Below are 25,832 nucleotides of genomic sequence, written 5' to 3' on the forward strand. Positions count from 1 at the left end.
AAGTTCAATTAACCTAAGGAGATTTGTTTTAAGGAGGTGTCTGAGTCGAACAGGATGTATGGCTGCATATTCACAAATCTGAAAAAATGGGTTATTTATGCGGTTTAAGGTCACATAATGTTCCATGGGCTTCTGTCACGGGTATCATACCATGGAGTCAAGGCATGATTCACCACACCATGGTTTACATGGTCGAAAAAGATTGGGATCATAAACTACATTTTTTAATAAAAGAAAACTAAATATTAACCTGCAAACAAACACATGATCAAATTAATTTCTCAAGCCTTTATTGTGTTCATGTACTGCAGGTCACTGTGGTAAGCTATTAGAAATGTTGACGCTTGGTGCTCATTAAAGAAATGTTATGATCAAATTGAAAATGTTCAAGACGTACTGTATGCTACTTCTCACATAATTATAAGCACACTTCTAAAATACATGTGAAAAAGCATTTTCACATTTCATTTTTTGAACAATAGATCTGTTATTCCATATGGCCATTGTGTTTTTGCTCACAATGATATATTGTAGATATGTTATGGTAGATATGTATATCAATATGACTATACCAATAATTACAGTAAACCAAAACTGAATAAGAGGGTGGGATTAGTACCTTCTGGGTATGATTCACTTTCTTGAACACCACAAATGCTACACCAACTCAAGTGGATTGGTAGAATCATTTGAAAATCATTTCCTTTTATCAATAACCACAATGCTTCATGAAAAGTACAATTTACCTGTAAAGGTAGCTTCAGTGCTCTATGCAATCTGAAGTGGAGTTCTCAAAATAGCATTTTATATCTGAAATCCGAGACCCATTCTTGCCGCCTGGTTCGAGAGGGAACCAGACGCGGAGAGATACAGTCCATATGACATCATCTGAGCACATCAAGTACATGGCAATGTAAATTCAAACGAGTAAGGCGTACAGTGATGCCTCATAGCTCTGTGCCCACCTTACAACTGGAGTGTTCAGTTTCACTTCTAAATAAATTAAATAAATAAATTATAAACGGAGCTTTTAAATCAGGCATGATCTCATTTTAGAAAAAAAGAAAAATTACAATCAACATTTTTACCAAATCAATTCACCAGCTGTACACATACAAGTCATTACCAATCATTTGAAATAATCTAGACATAGGAAAACATTTGACAAACTTTTGGGTTGGGCCAAAATCTTGGAAAGCACTTATACAGAGAAATATTGTGAGTAAAAAACCTTCCATTAATTAAAGATCACGTTTAACCCTATAAATTGTACATTTTCACTCATATTAATTATATCACCAAAATCAAAATAGCAACTGAAAAAGGACCCCTTGCCATGTGCATAAGTGCACAAGCAAACCAAGTGTAATAATATATGATTGTCTGTTTTGCAATTAAAGCCACACATGGAAAATATTATTTAAAAACACTATTCTGCAACATAGCATTCTTCAATTTAACACAGTAAAGTGCAAAATGTCTCCAGTGTCCTGTGTGGAAGGTTTTTCTGGGATCTCTGACATCTCGGATTTCCTGTTCACGTAGGGCGTATACCGTAGGTTTACTCATCTGGAGCGACCCTTGGACTCGAGCCTCAGGCTAGATTCACTGTTAGGCTCTTGATGTAATTGGTAGTGAGACGGTGTATGCTGGCCCTGCATAAGCTGCCCTGGGCCTTGTAGCCTTTAGAGTGATCAACATCATTCAATAAGGTTTATGTTGGGGAATAAAAGTCTTTAAGGCTTGGATGAACTTTGGGATCAAAATCCCATAAAACAAACAACACAGTTGAAATGGCATGAAAAGAAAACAAATCCTCCATGTAATTCCATTATTCCCCAACCTCTGACGTGCAACTATGCAGTTTCGTAAGCTTTCCTTTGTTTCAAGTGCGCTTCCCATGTATAATCCCATAAAGACAGTCTTCATTTGTCACCTCCAATATTCCATACGCTGTGCAAGTGTCTTTAAAAAAAAAAAAAAAAAAAAAAGACATCACTGCATATGTCCATGTTTGCCATGGGATTATGGGTTTTGCTTTTACAGTAGTGATGCTCTATGTTTATTTGGGCACGAGTGCATGTGTGGGCATGCTGCGCGTGAGGAGTGTAAAGTGTGTGTGTGTTGTGCGTCCATGATGCTGCGCGACAGTGCCACATCAATTTAACAAAATTAACCGAAAATGTTCCAGAGCTTTCACTGGACGTGTGCGTGCGTGCGTGCCGAGGTCTCGTTCATGTCCCTTCTCTCTACATGAGGCCGCAGCAGGGCTCCTTGGTATTGGGCGCTTCCTCCTCCGGCGCTCGCAGTTTGAGGAGGGGTGGGTCCCCGCTGGCCGGCGTGAAGTACACAGTGTTGGGTGAGATCGCTTCGTCCTGAGGCACCGCGCCTTCCGGAGCGTCTGGCGTCGTGGGGTCGAGAGAGGCGGGGCTGGCGGGCTCCTCCTCGGCGGGCGGGAGCAAAGGCGGAGGCGGCGCGGGGTGTTTGTGGAGCTTGGCGGCCGCCCGCTGCCGCTTGAGTTCGGCCAGCGTGTGGTGGGACTTCTCCCGGGTCATGCTGTCCGCTCCCTCGCCCTCGGCCAGACTGGCGGCCGACGGCGGGGTCAGCTGGTAGGACGCACTGCGGTCCATGCGGCCCCCTACGCGGAACTCCCCAAGCAGGGAGGTGGCAGCTCCTCCGTTCCCAAGCACCCCGGGATCTACAAGCCGGTCCCCTTGGCTAACTTCCTGGCCTGCAGCTGAACTTGAGGCCTGGATCAGAAGCACACGGAGATCACATAAAAAGTGAGAACAGATTCCCTTAGGATAGTGTCACACTGGCCATGATTGGACTGGAAGAGGTGTGTAGATGTTGTTTGTGTGTGACTGTGTGTTTGTCTGTGTGTGTGTGTGTGTGTGTGTGTGTGTGTGTATATTGTTACAGTTAGACAATAAGTGTTTCGGTATCTAAATGCTTGAATCTGTATCGAATTGGTTTCTAAGTAAAGCTGTATGTGTTTTTTTGCCTCACCATCGCTGGGTGCATGTTGAGCTCAGCGTCGGTCTGTCTGTCCTCGTCGTCGTCTGGAGGTTCGGGCTGCCGCCCCCTCTCCTGCCACACTATGGCCTCTTTACGGTGCTCCCGCCGGTACAGACTTGACCGCTCGTTCACGCTCACGCGCCGCACAACCTTTCTGCTCCCACACAAAAACAATAACAAACCAATGAGCAAAGGAAAACGACAACTTATAAAGCACTGCACATATGGGTGACATGGCTAGACCATGCAGGTTTGTAAACATGTACAGCACTGGCACTCTGACACAATAACAGTGTCTCCAATGGAATTGCTTGCCATATGCAACAATTTAACTAAAATATTAGCTTGTATATAAATTCCCATAAATAATATATACATTCACACGGAGGCACATTAACATGGTCTCTTATGGAATTGATTGGCATGTATGCAATAAATAATGTATATCAGGTTGTACAAAAATACATGTTGTAGCTTCTCTCCAGAGGCAGACATCGCGGTTCCAGAAAGCAAAAGTATTGACATATATTCTTCCTACCTGTGCACATAACACAGGTGGTATCACTAATTATCTGATCTTCCTGGCTGCTATTCAGGATGAACTTGTTTACTAAATGGTTGGATCAAATACTTGGCAGGACTTTTACTTTGAACCCAGGATGTCCGCTGCTTCTCGCCCTGTCCCTGGGTGGCTCTCAAACACTCTCCTCGATCCTCGATGCTCGATCCTCGAGGGGCGTTCCCACTGATCTATAACTAACACTGCATAGACTATCCCATTGTTGCCGCCCCATCATTCTTTATGTAGATCAGTGAGGATCGAGGCCCGAGGAGGAAGGGAGGATGTATAAAAGGCCGAATGAGAGGCACCCCCGCTGTCTTACCCTCTGCTGCTGGCGCTGGAGGCCCGTCTCTGCAGGGTGCCCTTGTGTCGATCCTGACTCTTCATGATGGCGTCGTGCTTGTTCTTCAGCTCCAGCATCTTGGCCCTCACCTCCTCGTCTGCACAAACGTCTGCATAGCATAGCAGAGACAAACATCGTTGGCATGAACACAGTGCCATCCACAAATCTGAAAGGCAAATCTAAACCTAACCGCACCCGTAGTCCTTTCCTCAGGCAATCAAATAAATCAAGACATGCTTGCAGAGCCAAACCAGTCATCTCTAAACTAAACAACCAATTCTTATTCACGCTAAACTTGTATGAACACGTTAATGAAATGATACAAAACCTGCCCACAAACACATACCAATCATTACAACAGAAAACCAATCTGCAAAAATAAATCATGAAGGTGCTGTAGACAGGTAAAGACCCTGTAAATGAAAATCTGCCTGGAAATTTGTTTGGAAACTCCTTGTAGAAAACTATTTCTGAACATACGGTAATAACAAATATGACATAAAAGGGGCGCTGCTGATGCAATGAGTTCTCTTATCATAACCTCTCCCCTACAGAGTTGAGTGAGCAAACTCTATAATTCTGCCATATACTGTATTCCTCCTGCCTGTTCAAGTGATATTAATGATCAGCTGATTTACTCGCTAAATAGTTGTGCTAATTAGGATCAGAAGCTTTAGTGAACAGTTGGAACAAATACCGTATGTGGTATGATTTTGAGAGAGTAACACTGCCCTAACTGGAAGTGTGCGTTAGCCACAAAATCAAGGCATTTTCTTCAAACAATGTTTTGCTTGAAAACACCTTGTATAGATTAGAAAGCTTTAAGCATTGTGAAAAACGTGCTTTCTGTAGTAGATAGAGCATAAGAGGGAGGGATAGTTTGTGTTTTCACCGGGCATAATAATAAATCATTTAGCAAATATCTGTGCTCCTCTACTGAGATGCTCGTACCTATGGGCGTCTCCTCCAGAACCGATTTGGCGCTCAGGTTGGCCCCGTGAGCCACTAGCAGCTCCACCATCTGAAGCTGAAACACAATTACGGGAACATCACAGTTTACTTCTGTTTCATGATTCGTATGACATAATGGCAGATCGAGTGTCATCTTCAGTTGTCAGTTCTTTGTTTTTGTTTATTTTATGTTTTATGTACAGTATGTATGGTGCCCTTGAGTGCCAAGAAAGGTGCCTTTAAATAACATGTATTATTATTATTATTGTTGTTATCTTGTTTTATTCAATGTTCAGTCAAATTAAAACAAATAGAAGATAGACAACACATGCCGAATTGTGGGAATGTGTTGCAATGCTCACCTGTCCCCAGCAGGCGGCAGCATGGAGTGGCGTCCAGCCGTCGTTGTCCTTCTCCTCCATAGGGAACCTGTGCTCCAGTAGAAGCTCCCCTACAGACACATATCCATTGGCCGCTGCAATATGCAACTAAACACCATGGAGGGATAATTAATGCAAAACACATTCCCGAAAACCCAGCGCTTTTACAAATGAAGTAAGTCATGTCACACTCGATTCTGTCAAAGGGCATACCAGTGTGGCCCCATGCTCGTCCCTTGAGGTCCGATCTCCTCCGCCGTCTATCACAGCCTGGACATCCACCAGCATCTCCTTCTCCTTCGCCCCACGGCACTCATCTATTCGCTCCTGTGTGATGCCTGAGAAGAGGGAACAGTTGCACAGAAAGCACAAATAACAAAAAGTGAGCCACCTCATGCTTAAGATGAATGATCTTACCCCTGCCATTTCTGGCAAAAGACTGATTTGGTTATATAGCTCGAGAGCTTAAAGTACGTTTAAAAAATGGACTTGCCTTGCTCTGCCATGACCATCTCTATGAGTTCCAGCGTGGCTTCATCCTCACAGAGGTCATAAGGCATATTGCCGTCAGCATTCACTGCCAGCACATCCGCCCCACTGAGAGAAGCCAGGCACACACACACACACACACACACACACACACACACACACAGTGAGATAGACGCACACACACACACACACACACACACAAAAGAGTGTCAATACTTAGAAAAGGACAGTGAAAGCCACTAACACATCTGTGGGGAAGGTGAAATCTCGAAGGAACAAAAATTTAGATTGTGGAACTGTGCACCAAATACTGACTGAGACTCCAGTATGCCTAAGAGAGACATGTGGGTATGCAATTGGTAAAGCAAAGGGGCCCACGTTCCTCTTCCATAATACAGTTTGTTCTCTGTAATTTCTCTGCAATAATGAAAATTACGGAGAGCCAGTAGAGAGAGAGAGAGAGAGAGAGAGTGTGTGAGTGTGTGAGTGTGTGAGTGTGTGAGTGAGTGAGTGTGTGAGTGAGTGAGTGAGTGAGTGAGAAAGAGAGAAAGAAAGAAAGAAAGAAAGAAAGAGAGACAGTGAGAGAGGAAGAAGAAGAGTCACTCACGACTGCACTAGCAGCTGCACCAGCCCAGTGTGTCCACAGGTGGCAGCAGCGTGTAGTGGGGTCCACAGCTCACTGTCAGAGGCGTTCACAGTGGCGCCTGCCTCCAGCAGACAGCGCACAATGTCCTCAAAGTCATCTATGCAACACTGCAGAAACATACAGACAAACATGTTTTCGATTACGAAATGTATTTTTTACCCAGGTACTGTAAGACATTCCAACCAGCATTACTGTGATTGAGAAAGTTGGTGGTCATGAAATAATGCCAATGCAAATGCGAGAACTATTATTCTGTGTAATGGGATATTCACGTGGGATAAAAAGAAAGCTTCCAAAGCTTTCAGCCTACGTGTTTATTTTTGCAATAGCCTGTCGGTAAAGTCACTCCCAACTGAATTCTCAAAGCAGTCAAATCTATTCAATTTCTTTAATACCTTTGGCTTCTTGGTCTGGTTTACAAATAACTTAAGAACCAAACAAACATAATCCCTTCGAGTCAATGTGGAGATCCAGTTGTACTAGTCGTGAGTAAAATCAAAAATAGTATTTGCATAGGTCCCACCCTTCAGCTAGGTAAACACCCTGTCCATTTTTTTCTGGACAGAAAGAGCATACACAAACCCACACAGACAGGAGTGAGCGCACTTCAAAGGAACTCCCACTTGGGATTTGTAAGTCAAGTTTTGTTTATTATAAAGCGTTAGCATTATGCTAGCCACAACACACAGAGGCTATGTGTGTATACAGGGGTGTGTCAACACAAGTGTTTTCATTTCATGAACAGGGCCACTTGCAGCTCAGACGCAATACCAAGATGAGGTATGTGTATATATTTGTGTGAGACTGCTGTACAAACTTAAGCAAATGAATGGTGTGCTTTCTGAATGATTACATTTCTTGAGGGGAACAGTGTAGGTACAGTAAGCCCTCATATGTTGGACTGCACAGGGAAGGGAGGGAGCGAAGCTGTGAATAAAGAAGCCACTGTGGGAGTTTTCACATGTCCAGTGTTCATTTTGCTCTGCCCTCTCACTCCACTTCTTCCATCACCTCAGTTGTTCTTTCAGGGAAAACTACTGTGCAGACCTACATGTACTCTAGTAGTGACTAGCTCACAGCCTGGGGCCCCAGAGGTAGACTACCATCTGACTCAAATAGGAATAAGACCTGCTCTTCCGAGATGCTCTCATCTGAAGCTGTGAAAACCACTAACTCTCAGTTGCAATTTCATAATGCAACTGCATATCCACACACTATCTGATATGAGAGAGCATATGAGAGAGTGGAAGGATATGTAACTTCAGAAGAAGTCTTGCACTCTTAGAGAACATGTATGTATGCGTGCAGATTAGATTAGATTAGATTAGATTCAACTTTATGGTCATTGTGCAGAATACAGCACAGTACAGAGACAACGAAATGCAGTTGGCATCTAAAAAACCCTGAAAACTAAGTCAAAATGCAATGTGAACAACAGTATACAGGTAGTGCAGTATAAACAGTCAGTATACAACATATGCTGTGTAGACAGTTACTGTGGTATGCTGCTAAGCAAGTGCTTTGGTCTATAGTAAAGCTATGTGCAGTGTGTTAACGGTAACATTATAAGTGTGTTTATGCACATACCTGGTGCAATGCGGTGAGTCCATCCTCATTGACGAGGTCTGGACTGACTCCATTTTTCAGCAGTTCCCTCACTGAGGTAAAAAGAAAAGAGAAAGAAAAGAAAGAAACGTAATTATTAACCATCATTAGCGGCTAATCACATTCATTAGCTCTGCCATTATGGCGAATCATGTTCTACTACTAAGCTGCTTTTTAGAACAACCATAGAGAACGTAGGTCAGGCCTGATTAGATATAAAAACTATGCAGCCTGAAATATGAGTTATTTCCTTCCAGTGTGAAGCCTGTTTATAAAACGACTGTGTGTTGTTAACACCAAGCTTGATAGATGTCCAATGTCAGGGAGAGCAAAGGCTTTTCATAGTTCAACCAGTGGGAGGGCGATGAAAAAGTCTTCAACAGATATGTACCTTGGATTCTGCTTCCACAGAGCTTTGCTAGGTCATGATGAAAACATTTTTATTAGATACATGTCAAATGCCATCTTTCTATTGCTGCTCCTTGCTCATTTAACAAGATGTGTGTAATGTTTAAACTTTTTGTTTTATTTCAATGACATGACCTTGAATGCCTTTCAGCGGTATCTTTCTACGTTTGTTATTTCGTGTGTGTTTGTTATCAAGTGTTTTGTCTGAAGTCCAGATGCACTGGGTGGTATTTGAAGAACGTGCTATAGTGACAAACCTGGGTACATAGTGTAGTAAAACCATAGTTAAACATCTAAAAAAGTAGAGCATTTTGGCTTGTTTTTGCTAGGTGAGTCACAGCTTCTATTAGGAGGTTTACCACTTCCTCTGGGTTAACTTAGTCACATACTTGAGATACCCCCCTGATCTGTATTAGGGAGGCTATTCTGGCTCAGAAGAGAGCTGAGGGGGAGTTTGAAATAGCATTTCTTTCCCAAAGTAAAGCACTCTGTTGAATCAACTCAAAAATGGCCTTAAAGGCAAACTAATATAAACTAATATACTTTTGAATAAAGCTAATATAAAAAGCAAACATATCAAATTGATAATAATGCTACATTTATGACATTTTATTGGCCGTTTCCATCCTTGGATTTTGGACTGCAATTAAAGGTGTGCTCTAGGATTATAATCCCGTACAAAATTCAGCCAAATTCAGCAAACGGGCTCATTGTGGTCCTCTAGCTGTGCAGTTCCATGTGTTCACAGTCTAAACCCTCTTACAGTGTTCTTAGACTACCTTCTCTGTAAATAAGCAATGGTCTGACTGGGCCATAAACAATCCGAGCCAATCAACATGATACTTCTGGAGCATGGCGAGGAGGGCTGTAATCTGATTGGCTTCAGAGCTGAACTAACAATCGCCTAAACTGTACCACTGACAGTATTTTTCTTGGTCAACATTCTCATTTCATTAAATATCATTAACTATTCAATAACATGTCCTGTAGACCAGGTACTCTCGTCAATGCTGGTCACCTGAATCAGGTATGCTTGTATGAAGCTGGATGCAAAGTGCTAGCTTTGCATAAGTTACCCGTCATTCCCTGTGAGTAAGACAAGGTGATCCTACGTTAAACCTGATCTGATGAGGTTCCTTGAGCAGCACTCTGTATCCATCCCTTCAGGAACAATTAGCATGCTGGCACACTCAGCTTCCCTGGTTTGGTGATATTTGACCCAGGTTGGTCCTAGCATACAAAATGAGTGTGTCCACACAGGGATACTGCTCAGTCAGGATCTACTGCCTTTATGGAAGGCAATCCTGTTCTTAGGGAGTAGTGTTGTGCAATCCATTTAGTGGCTAATTAATGGATTTGATCAACCAAGGAATGCCAGTAATAGCCTATGTTGTTCTTTTTATAGTAACTAGCCGAGGAAGTTTCCCCCAACCCCCACTACCCAAACAAACTGGAGTACTCCAAGAATAAAGCCTTAACTGGGACAGCAGCACCAGCAGTATTTAGGTCGGGCTATTCCAACCTTTGCTCACCTTCCTCTAAGTCATTGCGTGCCGCCGACTCCAGTAGGGTGATATTACTGGGGAAGGTGACCCTCCGGCCAGGCTCCTTGTCCTTGTCCTTCCTCTTGGCCTTGTCTGCCTTCTGGGAAGCCTTCCCGCCGCGGGCGCTCTCCTTCTCCATCTGGGCCCAGCCCTTCAGCTGTTGCGTGCGCCGCTTCTGGGCATGCTTGAGCCGCTCCGTGGCAGACAGACGCCCGACAGTGGTCATTTCTTCAAGCAACTCCCCGTGTTCTGCCATAACCTTTGACCTTGGTCTCTGGCTGCAGCCAAACTGCTCCCTGCGTGTCCTCCAAAACTCTTGACTACAATTGTGTTGAAGAACTTAATGGATTAAAACATCCCGTGGTTTTACAGGTGAAGTCGTCTTTTTCCTTAACCCCGGAGACCTTCAGCTGCAGTGTTTGCCCCCAATGTCTTGGGCTTAATCAACAATCAGTTGATCAAATCAAACCTCCACCACTATGAGGGTCACTTTGAAGTTGCACACAACAGGAAAAAGAACAGGATTCAAATTTGTCCAATAAGGAGGTAATAGAACAACATTTTATGAAAAGTTAGGGGGCTTCCCCATGCCCTAAAAAATACAAATAGAGTTTGTTTCCCATTCTCTATTTTATCAATACTGTACATTCAGCATGGTGACACCATATCTGGTGCCTTTAGACGATGAAAAACTTAGATCCACATGGTGGCTCTGTTAAAAGGTGCACAATCGAAGTGGAGTTCTAGCATAACTGTAGAAATACCCGCCATTAAGCTCTCCTCAGAGGTCAAATCCATGCTGGATTAGCCAGAACTCCTTTCTTTTGCCGCACAGACCCACACGCTATTTTCCAAGAAACTCCAGGTTGTACTACTGCTCCACTTCAGACTTGGATTCCAGTGGGCATGGAGGAGCAACATGCTGTGAAGGCTAGGTGATGGGATCTAGGGCAGAAACTCTGCAAAAACCAGTGCCGACAGAGAATTGATGGTATTCCAGAATAAATCACATGATTTCAGCTTCAGGCTCAAAATGTGTTGAAATACGATTTGCCAGTATTATCCACTCTGGTCACGCGATGCAAAAAAACTGCCAGTGTCTTTGCTCAGCACGTCCTGAACTGAAGAAGAAAAGAAAGCAAATCAGGAGCAGGTGCACTTGAGGAGGCCTGAAGGAGCAGCATCAGGGTCCGGCTTCAGCAGGTCGTGATCCTCCTGATGACTTCTGATTCATGTCCAGAACTCTGAAAAAGAGAGAGAGAGAGAGAGAGAGAGAGAGAGAGACATTAGACTGTTAAATGTTCCTTACACAAAACCAAGCCATAGGCCTAGCCCTAGAGAAGACAAAAGCTGGACTTAGACCACCAGATCTGCAGACTTACAGTTTTACTATTGTTACACACACACACACACACATATGCTTCATGTCTCATGTTACAGAGGCTCTGCAGGTAATTCTGTGGCGTGAGATGGGAGGTTTTTACAACTGTTGTAAACGCCAGACATACACTGCAAATTGCATTGCTCTTATCATTTCACTACGGCTCTCTCTGCACTCTGTCACTCTCTTGCTCTCTCTCTCTCCATCTCTCTCTCGCTGCGGTAACAAGAGAAGAGGCAGGCTTTCATTAATGATTGACTTCTCGAACAGCACCTCTACTCCTTGCATGTTTAGCAATGAGGCAATGTGTGGAGGGGGGGGGGGTAAGGGTTGGGGGGGGGGCATTCCTTAACATATTGCTTCACCTCTTACAAAACCTCACCTTCCCCCTTGCTATGAGTCAGAGTGGTGTGTACCTCACCCTTCCTCCCTCCCGTGATCGGGACTTATCTCTCCCGAGCCGGCCACTCCACTCCAGGCTTCCCATTCATTATTCAGCAGGGTAGATGGGGAGGCGAGGGAAGGTCAACCAGACGACTGTACAGCACATATCTCTAACAGCAGCGAGCCAACACACACACAGTGTGTGTGTGCGCGTGCTCGTGTAGCCTATGTCGTGAGTGTATTCATTTACTTTACTTAACGACTAGAGACGGCAGTAGGGGAGGGTCCGGGTGTGTCGAAGTGTGTGAGTTAATCGTATGTGTTTATATGCGGATGTATCCAAATATCATAGCAGTTTGTTCATCTTGGAAGACACAATAAAGACTTTCCAGTGATATTTTTAAGATTGTTACGGTGTCTTTGGTTCAACACAGTGAAGCCCCACCGAAACTTTAGTACAAGAGATCCCAACCATTTCCCAGGTTTTTGGTTACATAGAGCCCAGCTGATAGCTCTGATGGCAGAGCTTACTCGTGCATTACCAAGCACTTGCTCCAGCGTCAACATGACTCCAACAATAATGTGACGTAAAACTATATTTAGGGTGACCTATTCTCTGACAATGCCTTACAATGTAAGGATTTCCTTAGTTTGAGTAAGAAAACATGCTCAAGTTTAGTGACCTCTCGTTAAATTACCGTCGCCCGAGAAAGACTGCAACCACCCACCGGCACCGAAAATATCTCAAGAGGACTTTAAACACACGGCTGGACTATGCCTTGAACACTCACCGCAGGTGAAAAGTCTGTCCTGTCGGGAGTATCCAACCAGCTCTATTTTGACAGAACTAAATTCCTAGCTTATGGAGAGGCTAAAGGATCCCACCCACCAATTGCAACACTACATCAACACAAGAGGCGAGCCGCCTCGCCACAATCACATTTCGCAGCCTTGCTTCGGGGTTGGGCTGCTCTGACCCTGCAACTCATAATCGGGGGGGAGAAATAACCAGCACGTGCTTGGCTATGGCAACTCCCCTGGTCCAGGCCTTTCCACCAGAGTGAGCCAGGAAGAAAAGGGAGCATTATGCACCGGCCGGCTAAGCAGATTTGGAGAAGAAAAGGGGGTGAAGGGAAGGCCATGGCGGGAGGGGTGGGGGACTCAGGAATTTCACCAAAATTCATCCAAAACCCCTTCAGTGAACACCAGAAGAGGAGTGTAAAGCACAGAACATAGTAGATGGGGAGTGAGAAAGATAGAAAGTTGCAAGTAGTACAATGTTATTAAAAAAAAAAAAAAAGTGTGTGGGAGGATGGGGTGCACACAGAGTTTGGCTGCACATTGCACAGTCAATTCATTGATTTTTAACAGAAATCACAATTTGAACTAATGCAATTGCAAAGGGTGCAATAAATCATGCAGGCTGCTACTCTGTCCAAATGGTTATCTTGTCACACCTGTGATTTTTTATATTCATGTCTTCCTCCTCGTGTGAGAGACAGTGACGCTTCTCCTAACAGGAGCGCTGTGCTTCTCATGCACTAGGCATGCTCACTTATCAGAAGAGAAATCTGGAATATTGGACTTTCAAGATTGACTTCCAAAATTATACTGCACATCAAATCGCAACATCCATCAGAGATATCGCGATTAGCTATGTTTCCCCCAATTCATGCAGCCCTGGCACCAAGACTTAAAGAGCCTGCAATCTGTAAATAAATTAGCTCTGTATTTAAGGCAGATCACAGTGTCCACTTCATGCCCTCATATGGAGTTGCTAGTTTTGTTTGCCTTTGTACCCTTTTTTTGCACTCTGTGTGAAGCATGGAAACGAGGTTTTGGAAGAGCGGCCTTGAGGCCTCGGCTCATTAGACTCTGATTGTATTTGCAAGGCCAGTCGCAGGCTCATAAAACCGGTTTACTGTGTACCTCAACCTCATTCAACAGTCACATGTGTGTACGCTAGCAAGTGGGTAATGAATAATGGTTCACAGGAAATATGACACCACTTTGCATTTGTCACACTGTCACACTGTTTGTGGGGGGGAAATTGTAAAATCAGAGAGAGATGTGTGTGTCCATGCATGCATGATAGCAGGAACATAGCAGGGGCTATGACCTCACATCCTCTTCCTGTTTGACTCAAATAAGGCAGATGGCCATAGGGAGGAATGCACATCCTCTACCACTACTTGGGCCGGGCCAGTAAGATTCTCAGAGCCTCCCCCAACAGACAGACAGACAGACAGACAGACACACACAGATACCTCAACAGTTCCACAGAATGTGGCATTCCCCTTCCTCATTACCACAAATGGACTAACCCAATCCACAGGTGTATTTCAGACTTAACCGGAAAGTCGCAGAAGCAACTCTTTCCACAGCTTTTGCATGGTGTCATCTGTGCTGCCTACCAAGGAAAGGCACTGTACTGTACATATTTCTGTCGCCACAGAGCCTATCAATCTGTTCCCATGATGACACACACATTGCATAAATCCTGATAAGGGCTCACGTTGCTGAGCAGGCAGGAAACAAGCAACGGCGGTGTCTCCAAGTGGGTTTTGACCCCTCACACGCAACAACGCCCTCCCGTACTAACAGCACAGAGCACCTAATAAGTTCAAGGCAAGAGCAAAGTAGTAGCGTACTCTTCCTGAAGATAGCCGTGTTTATATTCCTCTTCATTTGGCGCACCATTTGGTTTGCTCTCCATTTTATATGCAAAGCATAAAGCATTTGTGGTTCCTTGTTTTTTTTTTTTTTTGGGGGGGGGGGGTTTAAATTTAAAAAAAAAACTCTCTGCCTCTACTTTCATGTAATCACAACTCATTGATGTGCTTTATACCTTCTTGACAAGCTTGTAAGTGTATTCAAGCATGTCTTCACCAACACGAGATTCAAGAGATTAAAAAGCTGACAAGCTGCTGGAGAGACACTGTTTTTTCTGGCCTCGGTTCAATTTGGACTGTTATGGCGGTGAACGAGAGATTTCGAGCTGAACATGACGGCGAACGGCACACAGCGGCACACACATCAGCAGCGTTTCCTCTGGATGATGTGTGTTTGTTGAGTTCGCTGAGCCGCCTGTTCTAGATGCTTCACACGGCGCCGAGCCAGTCACATAATCAGCATTTGAGTTCAGTTTTATGTGTGTGTCAGTGTGTGTCTGTCTATGTGTGTGTGTGTGTGTGTGTGTGTGTGTGTGTGTGTGTGTGTGTGTGTCAGTGTGTGTGTGAATGCCTACCGTTGTAAACAAGGAGCACAGTGTCACAGTCAGGGCCAGACTGACTCATGGTGGACTGACATAACTGGCCACTGCACTGGACAACCAATCACAACCCAACCATAACTCAGTAAATGGTTTTGTTTGTGCTTCGGAGCTTTAGACCAGTGCATCGCGTGGAATCCTTTCTGAGCTGACCAACTGTAATAGAAATACAACTAACTCTACAAAATGTGCCCTGATTAATTTGAAAAGGCTGAGGGGGGGGGGGGGGGGGGGGGGGAATCCAAGGGTAAGCGCCCTTGGGTGCCAGGACACTCCATCAGTCTGGTAATCTCAAGGTCAAGGAGGGGGGGAGGCACATATTATGCCCTCATGAAATGTGTGCATGGCATGGCATGGCATTAAGATTCTATCCTTCAAATCAGGCACAGCAGAAACAAACAAACCCTAAACAAAACAAAAAAAAGCAATTCCACTGAAGTGCTTAACTAAACATCAGACATTCCCTGTAAACCAAAAGGGTACAAGCTGTTCTCTAGTCTAAGGCATTCCAAGATGAGAGGAAACTAAGTCACACAGTAGAGCTCTCCTGCCATACCTCTTAATAAACTCTGTGGCCGAACTAAATCAATGTTGCTCTGGAGGCTATCCTGCCATTTGAACCAATGCCCACTGGTCTAATCTCCCGGGGAATATTTGCAAAGGCTCTTTTTTGTGTGTTCTTCTCCAGGCTTTGAAATGGTTTAGTAGGCAATTAAGACACAAAGCCTAACGAAAGGGATGGGGGGGGCAGGCTGAGTGCGGGACAGTGATAAGCCTGGTCATGTGTACAGTGAGGTTTAAATGGGGAGGGGACTCCCTTTCTCTTTTATTCTCAAGTATTGTAATGTGTGTGTGTATGAATAAGACAGAGTGCGTCAGTGTGAGTGTGAGCGTGTGTGTGTGTGTGTGTGTATGATAGATAGAAGGGAAGAAGTGGAAAAGGAAACAGAATTCCAAAAAGGGAAGAGGGAAAGAGTGAGGGAAGGGGGTCAGACCCAGACAAAGCAAGACAGGGCAAGAGACAGGAAATTGGGGAAGGGAAAAAAAGGCAGGAGGAACAAGGGGAGGGGGGGATAAGATTTAGGGCGGATGAAGCGGACGAGGGAGCACACAGCTGAGAGATGAAGGTAGTGATGAGAGTGACGAAGAGCCAAGGGAAAAAAGGGGATTACAAGGCTATGGAAGGAATGCTGAAAACAACTAAAGAGAGGAATGGGATGCATTTTTGAGCGGCATTGCCCACTCCAATGGAACAGTCATGTTCTTGTTCTTTAACTCAAGAGCAGGCTAGTCTACAAACTCTTCCTTGTAGACTATGATACAGTCTCACCTGGGAGTGGTCAATAATATCAGTAAGACAGGGCCCATATGATTCACTCTACACCCGTAAAGACTTTTGTTCCTTCAGAGTCAGCAAGATCTGGGTTGATTAACAGGCGTTCGGCAGAAGTATCGAAGTTCAACAAATCGATACAGACTGCTCAGTCAACATGTTCAGTGAGAGTTCATCTTGAACAGTGGGTGTTCTCATTCATAGCAAACGTTTTTCATAAGGCCGCAAATCCATTAGCCCTCTAAATTCTTGTTAATTAGGCCTACTTATTTTCCTAAACTGCAGCTTACTGGTACGAAATGTTGGCTACAATGGACACTGAAATGTTACCGTGAGGTTTAAAACTGCGCAATCATTTGGTAATTGATTTTTTAAATAATGGCCTATGAAATCTAAACGTTACTCCAAGAACATGTTTGGGATACTGGGTAGGGTACTACCCTACCTTAGTTTTATCAACCTGTTGCACACTTGTGTCGCGTGTCGTTCGATGCCTCGGCGAAGAAGTTTGGGGTTTTATAGCTAAGTAAGATTATTCTTGAAGAAAATCTTCAAAAAGCGCATCAAAAAGCGCACCAAAAAAAAGCGCGTCTTTAGACTGACGTTACCATGGCCAACCTGCCAAGGCAAGCAATTTAGTCTGCGTGCATCTAAATTATTGCAAACATAACATTCTCAATATCAGTTCTTATGAGTGGTCTTCTGATTGGTGTAATTCAGTATTTATTTTTCTGGAATCAATTAACTGAACACGCTTCGCTGTCGTGATAGCGTCCATGTGACATTCACAGTCAAACCTGTCCTTCGTTACCTTCAGTGCATCGAGGGCTAATTAATTAGCCAGCTATCAGACTAGCCAAAAAGCCCGACCATCGCAACTACTTTGGACTTTGCGTGTATCCAAGCCACACTAACTTTCTCAAGTGTAATGTAGCCAACACTTTGGGCACTACATATTAATTATTAGAAGAGCTGCTTTATCTTACCTGTTCATAGTGCTCACAGTGCTTGACAGGGAAGCGGTGCTCATATCCGTGTTTCTTGGACGCGACCAGCTGCTATGTCCCTCTACTTTCACCTCTAGGGAAATGCTTCACCATAACAACCATACACTTCATTGACTGGATAAAACACTCCCCAAACGGTCACCAACGCGTTTTTGGTGTTATGGTGCCCCCAGCAGTACAGAGTGCAGCATAACTAGGCAATCAGAATTGAAAAGAAAAAAAAAAGAAAGAAAAATCAACTGCCTGCTTTTTGGTAAAAATGGGAAACGTTTAAAAACCTACTGAAACATTAATTCTGTAAGTATGAATATCTATTAATGACAAAATAAATTGAATAAAAGAATAAAAACATTTATTTGATTTGATTTAAAGCATTTTGCTTTATTTTATATTATTAAATATAAAGTATTTATAGAGTATGTAGAGTATTTATACTGGCCCCTTGAAGTGTAGATCTATGGACTGGCCATTAAAGTGAGTGGAATTGTGTAGTGCTCTAGATAGAATTAGGATTCTGTATGCCCTCTCTCTTGAGAAATATTGTACTCAGTCCACTAGAGGCATGCCAGCACTCTTTCCTGCTGGCATACAATAGTAGGCTTAGGCTAGGAGTTTCATTGTCAACCTACAGGTGGCAATATTGTGTTATCTTGACCAGAGCCAACTCATGTGGTTTAGTAGCCTACACAATCTTGAGGCTCAGACTGATGCATTTGACCACCAACACAAGTACCCTATTCTGATGCAGACACTAATGACACAATCCCTCAAAGTCAAAATTAAAATAGGAGAATTTCTAGGTGTCATTTTACAATTTCAATCCATGTCGATCCACATAACCAAGTGAAGTCAGAAAGGCGGTACACTTATGGAACCTCTGAACGCTCATTTTACTGTCTCAAAGCATGCTGATATTCTTTTAGCATTGCACCTTTGAGAGAATATAGGCTACTTTGCAGCTGTATTTGTGGTATGGCAAGAGTCCTGCATTAGACCGTAAATGCCCCAACAAGGGAAACCACTTCACCATCATCAGCTTGCTCAGTATCAATTGTTGTTCTCATCAAGCTCTGCTTGAACAGTTCAAAAGACAACACCATGAATGTCTCCCCCCAACCATACTTTTTTCCCTCCTCCCCAGAGTTATAGATATTCAAATGATACTTATAGCCAACACTACATTAACCAAATGTGTGCTGTTCATAGCCTACTGCATGTAATCATTTGCATATTTGCACTCTCTGTATATAACTCTTAATATATAGGCCTAATATTTGTATTTATCCACTGTCTGTTCCCACTGTATTGTAGGATAGACTAACACAATCTACATAAAAGCATAATATGCTATATGCTAGGCCTAATTGTTTTAACAAAATAAACAAAATAAATAAAAATCAAATTGAAAAGTGCACAATTTATTTGGCTTTGCCTTTGAACCCATACTCTGCACAGTGATAATACAGTTAAATCTTGAGCTAGCAATAATGACTGAACTCTTCTCCCTTATTCACTGACTTCACTTGAACTGTTATTCTATTCTAAGTGGTATAGGCTACTTATTGCTGGACAAACCTAGTGGCGTCATACTTTTTAGGCTATTGTACTTTGATGTGTTGCTGAGCATCAGCTACATAACTAAATGTTAATGTAACAAGGACTGGATATGTATCAAAATGTATGACATTTCCATGCCCCCCGCCTCGCTCTCATGCTCATAAAATCACTTTGAGGTTCTTTCTTTCTTTCTTCCATGATCATAAACAAAAGTGTATGCTTACTTCCTTCACAACTTATCTACAGTGACATGTATGTGTACTACATACATTGTACAATTTATTTACAGTGACTGGTGACACTGGTGACACGGACCATTTCACGGCATTCTCTGACCATTTCACTGCATTCTTTACTTTAGTAATCATGTGACAAATAAACCTCCTTGTATCCTTGTATCCTTGGTGCTAACTTATTCGATCTGGAAGTAAAAGTGAGTCTGGCATCCCTGAGAGAATAACTTTCAAGACAACAACTAGGTTAAACTCAGCAGGACAATGATGAGCCTATAATCTACTGACCTCTGAGGTGACCTCACTTTTCTGTCACTATGGTGACATTCTGCAGAGTATGGAGCCGAGAGAGAGATAGCAGCTTAGTGTTGTGCTCTTCCAGTTGCAACTGTAAACCCACTTATATGTCACTTCACATTTTGTGTGGCCAACAAAATGTGTACAGAGAGGTGTAACTAGTCTGCCCACCATGTGGTTAAATTAATGTTGAAAATGGTTGTTCACTGACTATACTTAAATCCAACTATATTCCCCCAGTTCAAGAAACAATTGAGGTAGCAGGGGATGTGCTCTCAGCTTGTAGGTTATGTTGAATATTTCCGCTCCAATTTCACGAAACTTGTTTCATACTTTGACATCAATCAGCTTACATGAAAACCACTAGAAATTCCAAATTGCACATTCCGCCTGTGACATCTCTAAGAGGGTTGACATTGTAAAGCACTTTGGAATATTGAAAATAATCAGAGGGGACACAAACTGGAAATCTTCAAACTGGTGGATTATGCCGATTTAGGAGGATGCTTGTTGTAGCCTATGTGTTCCAAAAGCTCAATTCAGACTAGGACGAAGAGTCAATTCTGAGTCTCAGACATCTATGTAATTTCACTCTGCTACAGTGAAGAGGAGGGAGGTGGCAGAGGGGATGAGACCAGACATGACCTTACATGCTGCCAATATGCCCATGGCATGCCCAGCCCAGCAGCACAGCTGCAAAGCACAGTGATCAGAGATCATTTGCATTGGACACTCGGACATTAAGTTTAATGTTTCTAATCACAACCTATTATTGTGGGTGGTGGAGTCAACTGTCAAGGAAGTGTTCATCAGTCCCCTAACCAGGCTCCTCAACTACTGCCATGGCCACTTATGTATAGCAAATGTTTTAAGCATTTGCAATAGGACTACTTCCTGGAGCCAGCTTTAGTTAGCCTATATTGATACTCGGCTGTTGGATGAGTGTATGAAAAATATGTGAGACATGTTTATTCAGCAAAAATGGTGTGGCTGACAAGCAGTGCCATCCAATCAGCTGTGAAAATCAGTACGTGATAATTAGCGTGTGGACAGGTGAGATTATCACTACGCGTTCACCTCGAAACAGCTTCACTGAAACTTGCAACACGAAAGCATCTGTAAGTTGCTCTCCATTGCTCTTCTAGCGACAAGGTGCTGATATCCTGTCACAGTTCGGTAAGATATGATAGGCCAAGAGAGCGGACTCTGCAGTCGTGATCATTCCTGACATCAAGTAGATCTAGTTAAATTGTTTAGATTGGCTAGGCCTTATGGTGGTCTGTATTCAGATTTTAAATACGAGGGAACACTAGCCCAATCACAATTAAATGTATTACAATTACGACATAGGCCTTCAAGGAATTAAGCAAGATATGTCGCTCTGAAGGGCTTTCAGTTTGAGCAGGGTTATCGGAAATTGTAAAGTGTAATCGTCTACTGCGTCCAGTTAGACACCGTTGACTTCACCACTAGAAGAGGTGGGTTTAACATATGTGTTCAGCTGTCTGTTTGTTGAAGAGTGCAAGGTTCCCAAGATCTTGGTTTAGCCTAAAATAGCCTAGCTAAAGGTTTGACCACATAGGATATGTCAGGAACTTCGAAAGATTCCCATCCATGTGTGATGTTAGGAGGCATATGTAAAACGTATTGGCCTATTGCTTGTATTGTGTTTTCGCACATTCAAAAGTCCCCCCTGGAAAGAAATGTCGTCAGCTTGCTGCAGAATATTCCTCTAACCCAACTTGTTTTCAGTGTCTTGCTGTGCGGCAAGGACTCGGACATTAACACTACATTATATAACAAAAGCCAAGTGCTAGGCCGAAACCGTTTCCTCTCAAGTAGTCAAGACAAGGCACGCTGAATTCTGAGACTCAAAATTAAAACGGTCTAAATATGTAGCCTAGGTAAAGTCGAGTTCACTGTACATTTGATCATTGGTGTATGCTATAGTAACTATAGCATACACCATTGATCAAATGTACAGTGAACTCGACTATAGTTAGTTGTACTTAAGTCTTTGAGCGCGGGGGCATCTGTAGGCCTTTTTATTTATAAGCAGATTCAACAGTAATTTCCCCCAAACATATTTATTGTGTTTTCACTTTTTGAAAGCTCAGAGCATTGTTTCTTTACATTAGTCTACTTTTGTTATTTGTAGTTAAATGTGTTTAGTACACATTTAGTACACAGTGATAATTAGGCTAATTGCATATTTGTACTGATTGATTAAGCTACTGATATCAGATGTTGTAGTGCCAGTGAGTGAATCTACCGAAAGTGTTAATCTCTAACTATGTGAGAAGGGGATTTGTATATTAGCGTCGCCGGTACTTGTATATTGCTTGCCATGTATTGTTGACGGAATCTACAATGTATTCTTCCCAAATAACAAACGTTAGATATGCTTTTGTACCAGTCCATGTTTCATATACAACATTAACATTAACAGTAGTTTTATCACGAGAAACCGCTGTGCGTCATGCGCGTTAAGTCGACCACTACATCTATTTGCGTCATGCGCGTTATGTCAACCATTCATCTTATCAATCTCTGCTTACAGTAAATAAAGTCAAGCAATTATGCACTGAGCCGCGGTATGGGGGTCTTTGCTGTCTTAAGATATTCACTTTGATATAGACCTATTTCAAAAGCATGTTGTATCAAATGGAAAGTTTCCTTCAGTAGTGGAAACTTAGGTTTGAAATGGACTTGAATGTTGCTGATGTTTTTTTTTTTTTTTTTTTTTAAGCAAGGGTTGTTTCAGGTTTACTGTTTCTCACACACGCAATGTCGCCCAGCCCCCCGGGGCGATCAGTCATTCTGCGCGCAGATAGCGCCCCATTCTCCCCTCGATTACGCAGCAGGATTTACATGAAACTGTTAATTGTTTGCTCTTCAAATAGAGTCGACCTGGAGCCAGCAGTCTGCCGGGGGTTAAGGACCGACCCCCGTTTCCCTCCCCCTAAGCCTGACCAGCCGTGTAGGCCAATCTGCGCCCCTCGTTCATCAGCATGACAAAGCACTGGGGGGGTCAGGGCTTGCTGGCACCACTCGCTATTCCCTACCTGCCATCATCAGGATTGGGAGCCCATCGCGACCATCAACTTGACTTCACCTTTGTTGAAAGGAGTGGTCACCACAATGGCCCTCAGAGTCATCCACAGAGCAACGTAGCGCGGAGCTCGTCATTCCAAGACTGGCGAAGAAACCCAAACTTTCCGCCGGTGCTGAAGCGAGGAGCTCTTGCAGAAAGGACTGCCCCAGCACCACTGACCAGGGCCGCTGTGCCCATGGATACGGATATATTAAATGACCCTGCATCTGGATACTACGCAGAGGCCACGCAGGCCAAAATGGAACCACCGGCCAAGCAGCAACACCAGACTGGCCTCGGCAACTCCTGGGAACATGATGGGAATTCCAACGGGGGTAAAAAGAAGAATTATCAACGTTACCCAAAGCCACCGTATTCGTATCTCGCCATGATTGCTATGGTTATTCAGAATTCTCCAGAGAAAAGGCTGACTCTGTCAGAGGTAAGTTCCAAATTCGTCTCAAGCCAAGGTTTTGCATGCGCATGGATGCTTTGGGACAAGGGTCAACTGAATCAGACCCCTCAGAAAGTTCTGCATCTTTGCATCTGAAATTACTGTTTTGTTCATAGTTATTCAATCTGATTGAGTGACCTCTATTTAAACTTCTAAGCTCTTAGGTTAGTATAACACAATGTGTGAAGGAAGTGGACATTTTATTATTGTGTCTTTGTGAGTAGATGTGATGTTTGGGGGTGAGCCTTGTGTAGGACGCACCTATGCAAACACAACGGTCCGTCTCATCTGACACGCTTCGCAGACAGATTGTCTCTATCGTGCGTTGTTTTGTTTAGATAGCATACAGTGAAACCAGACACCGATATGCATCAGCTGTGGTAAGCTATTGATAGGACGAAAGTTTGGAGCAGATACATTTGGTCTAATGCTCAGAGACTATTTTGCTGGCAGGAGTTAAATATTTCTGAAGTCCTAAACACAATTGTTTTTACTAATCAATGATCAAAGTTGATCATTCATTAATTTAATTAAATCGAAGCTGTTAACTGCATGTTCGCACAGCACATAACATAACATCCATTGATGGCCAAAAGATGCCACACTAGTGTCCCACTATATATTTCTAAGGGCCTCTGAAATGAATGAGAGATCTGCACTGTCATGTTAGATGTGTTTTAACCCAACAGTGCATTTGACAAGTGAACAAATAATGTAAAACTTTTATTTTGCATTTGCTTTCCCAGATCTTGAAGGAGATCAGCACACTATTTCCATTCTTCAAAGGAAATTACAAAGGCTGGAGGGACTCTGTCCGACATAACCTCTCTTCCTATGACTGCTTTGTTAAGGTTGGTTTGTTAATACGTTTGTGCCCTCCACAGTTGCACTAAATCATTATTCCACCTATTGAATTTGTTGACATTTTTAAATGAATTTCAGCTCTTACTCAGTGTCTAAGTCCCACTCATGCTGTCTCTGCTCTGTGCATCCTTTAGGTGCTCAAGGACCCTGGGAAGCCTCAAGGGAAGGGGAATTTCTGGACTGTGGAGGTGAGCCGAGTTCCTCTGGAACTCCTGAAGCGTCAGAATACCGCTGTGTCACGCCAGGATGAGACCATCTTTGCCCAGGACCTCGCCCCTTACATCCTCCACGGGCAGCCTCACACCCAAAAGCTTGAGGCTGAGCAGCCCACCCCTCCCCTTCCCCCTGTTCCCAGCAGGCATAGCTCGCCGCCCACCGAGGACCCGTACCGTCCCAAACTGGACTCGTCCTTCGCCATCGACTCCCTCCTGCACAGCTTTCGGCCCCCCAGCGTCACGGGAGTGGAGGGGCTCCGGAGTCGAGACGGCTGGGGGGTGGAGCAACCGACCCCGCCCGCTCACCACCACCACCACCACCACCAGCACCACCCCGTCTCCCCGCCCTGTCTGCGCTACACCTCCTCCGCCCGCAGCGCTTCGGCCAGCTCGGCCAGCCCGGCGTCCTCCTCGTCCGACGACGACTGGAGGGGCCCCGCCCCGCCCGCCCGCAGCAGGAAGAGGGCCAACGAGAGCGAGGCGGGCTCCGACGGGTACGACGACTCCTGCCCGCCGCCCAACAAGTCGATCCGGAGGGGCAGCGCTGCACCCTGGGAGCTGCCCACCTCCTACGCGAAGTACACGCCGCCCAACGCCGTCGCGCCGCCGAGCATGCGCTTCAACGGCGGGCCCTTCGTGCCGTTGGGTGGACTGCCGTTCTACGGGTACGGGGGCCCGCCGGTTCCGTCGGGTCACTTTGTCAGCCACGGCTACTGGCCCATTCTGCCCAGTGGGCACGTTTCGCTCCAAGCTCCGCCTCTGCTCATGGACTTGGACAGCATGCTGCAGTCGGTGCCACCCAATAAAAGCGTGTTTGATGTGCTCGGCACAGCCAATCAGACGCAACACCCCCCACCAAACCAGTACGCCCTCCAGAATGGCCCCCCTCTTACACGATATCATCAGTATTAAGACTTTAATTAAAGTCCCCTTTCCTCCCCGCCAAAGAAGACACTTGCTCTCCTATCTCTCAGTAGGCGTGGTCTAACAGTAGTCTGTTTACAGACAAATTCTCAGGTTTGAGGCTTCAGGGAAAGTGGCTTCCAAACTACCAGTGATTTGCTACCTCAGTGTTCATGTACCAATCTGATCAATATGAACTCATTACTGACCAAAGACTTTGCACTGCTAGTTTGCACTATTTTTTCCTTTTTGTTTAATATGAATGTTCCTTTTTTTAAAATGAAACGTTTTATAAATGTTACCAGCGTCAAATATTTTAGAACCATTGCAGGTGTTCGTTATTGTATTTTTATGCTTGTTTAAAATCGTATGTAACAAACGAGGTTTGAAATGAATCAAAGTACAGGGTGTTCATCTGTCTTTTCCTTGCTTTCTTGCTGTAACAGACTCTGTCAGTGACCCTAAAGAAGTGTGTGTTTGTGTGTGTTTGTTTGTGTGTGTGTGTGTGTGTGTGTGTGTGTGTATGTATGCGTTTACATTTTATTTTACTCTGTGCCTTAATCTACAGATCTCTTTTGAGAATGTATGTGATGCCTAAAGTTATTCCACCAGTAACATGCCATATTAGGAATTCTACAGGGTATGTTGCACGAATGCTTCAATTTCAAACAAATTACATTCGGTACAATCTTTTATACCAGAGTGTTACTTCTGTGGAATTGCATAAGAAGTAAGTGCAAGGTTGTTCAGTATGGAGTGATGAATCCCTTGATTTGAATTGCACCAACCCACCCCCAACTGTGAATGTCCATCCTGTTGTATCAGCCAATGTGGGAGGATGGGCTTAAGTGTCAGGGATGGGGGTTTGGGGGTGTAGAAAAGTGCCTTATTTA

At 44.0% G+C, this 25,832-nt stretch overlaps 2 protein-coding genes across 4 annotated transcripts; one reads left to right on the top strand and one right to left on the bottom strand.

The window, feature by feature from the left end:
• Positions 1-23: 23 nt before the first annotated feature.
• Positions 24-17,389, bottom strand: ppp1r16a (protein phosphatase 1, regulatory subunit 16A). Its single transcript, XM_062521589.1, has 11 exons — positions 17,302-17,389; positions 9,935-11,190; positions 7,977-8,047; positions 6,351-6,496; positions 5,748-5,851; positions 5,468-5,592; positions 5,237-5,362; positions 4,875-4,950; positions 3,903-4,032; positions 3,010-3,172; positions 24-2,750 (listed from the first exon to the last, which is right to left on the bottom strand). The coding sequence occupies exons 2-11, from the start codon at positions 10,200-10,202 to the stop codon at positions 2,250-2,252; spliced, it is 1,710 nt and encodes a 569-aa protein (XP_062377573.1). The 5' UTR covers positions 10,203-11,190; positions 17,302-17,389; the 3' UTR covers positions 24-2,249.
• A 3,096-nt stretch (positions 17,390-20,485) lies between these two features.
• foxh1 (forkhead box H1) lies at positions 20,486-25,500 on the top strand. Of its 3 annotated transcripts, none has more exons than XM_062521133.1 (4): positions 20,486-20,527; positions 22,313-22,945; positions 23,704-23,808; positions 23,956-25,500. In XM_062521133.1, exons 2-4 carry the CDS (start codon positions 22,421-22,423, stop codon positions 24,946-24,948), a joined length of 1,623 nt encoding a protein of 540 aa, XP_062377117.1. In that variant the 5' UTR covers positions 20,486-20,527; positions 22,313-22,420; the 3' UTR covers positions 24,949-25,500. The 3 variants fall into 3 exon arrangements, with proteins under 3 accessions (XP_062377117.1, XP_062377116.1, XP_062377114.1); XM_062521132.1 differs by having other exon boundaries at positions 20,514-20,585; XM_062521130.1 differs by lacking the exon at positions 20,486-20,527 and adding an exon at positions 20,652-20,887.
• The last annotated feature ends 332 nt before the right edge of the window (positions 25,501-25,832 follow it).

This window comes from Sardina pilchardus, chromosome 19 (genome assembly GCF_963854185.1).
Source record: "Sardina pilchardus chromosome 19, fSarPil1.1, whole genome shotgun sequence".
In the NCBI taxonomy this organism is placed as follows: Eukaryota; Metazoa; Chordata; class Actinopteri; order Clupeiformes; family Clupeidae; genus Sardina; species Sardina pilchardus.

Excerpts from the sequence above, each read along its gene's own strand:
- ppp1r16a (XM_062521589.1), bottom strand. The coding sequence starts at position 10,202 with ATGGCAGAACACGGGGAGTTGCTTGAAGAAATGACCACTGTCGGGCGT. Across the intron at positions 4,033-4,874 it reads TCTGGAGGAGACGCCCATAG|ACGTTTGTGCAGACGAGGAG; the intron begins GTACGAGCATCT and ends TATGCTATGCAG. Across the intron at positions 3,173-3,902 it reads TCCAGCGCCAGCAGCAGAGG|AAAGGTTGTGCGGCGCGTGA; the intron begins GTAAGACAGCGG and ends GTGTGGGAGCAG.
- foxh1 (XM_062521133.1), top strand. The coding sequence starts at position 22,421 with ATGACAAAGCACTGGGGGGGTCAGGGCTTGCTGGCACCACTCGCTATT. Across the intron at positions 22,946-23,703 it reads AAAGGCTGACTCTGTCAGAG|ATCTTGAAGGAGATCAGCAC; the intron begins GTAAGTTCCAAA and ends TTGCTTTCCCAG. Across the intron at positions 23,809-23,955 it reads CCTATGACTGCTTTGTTAAG|GTGCTCAAGGACCCTGGGAA; the intron begins GTTGGTTTGTTA and ends TGCATCCTTTAG.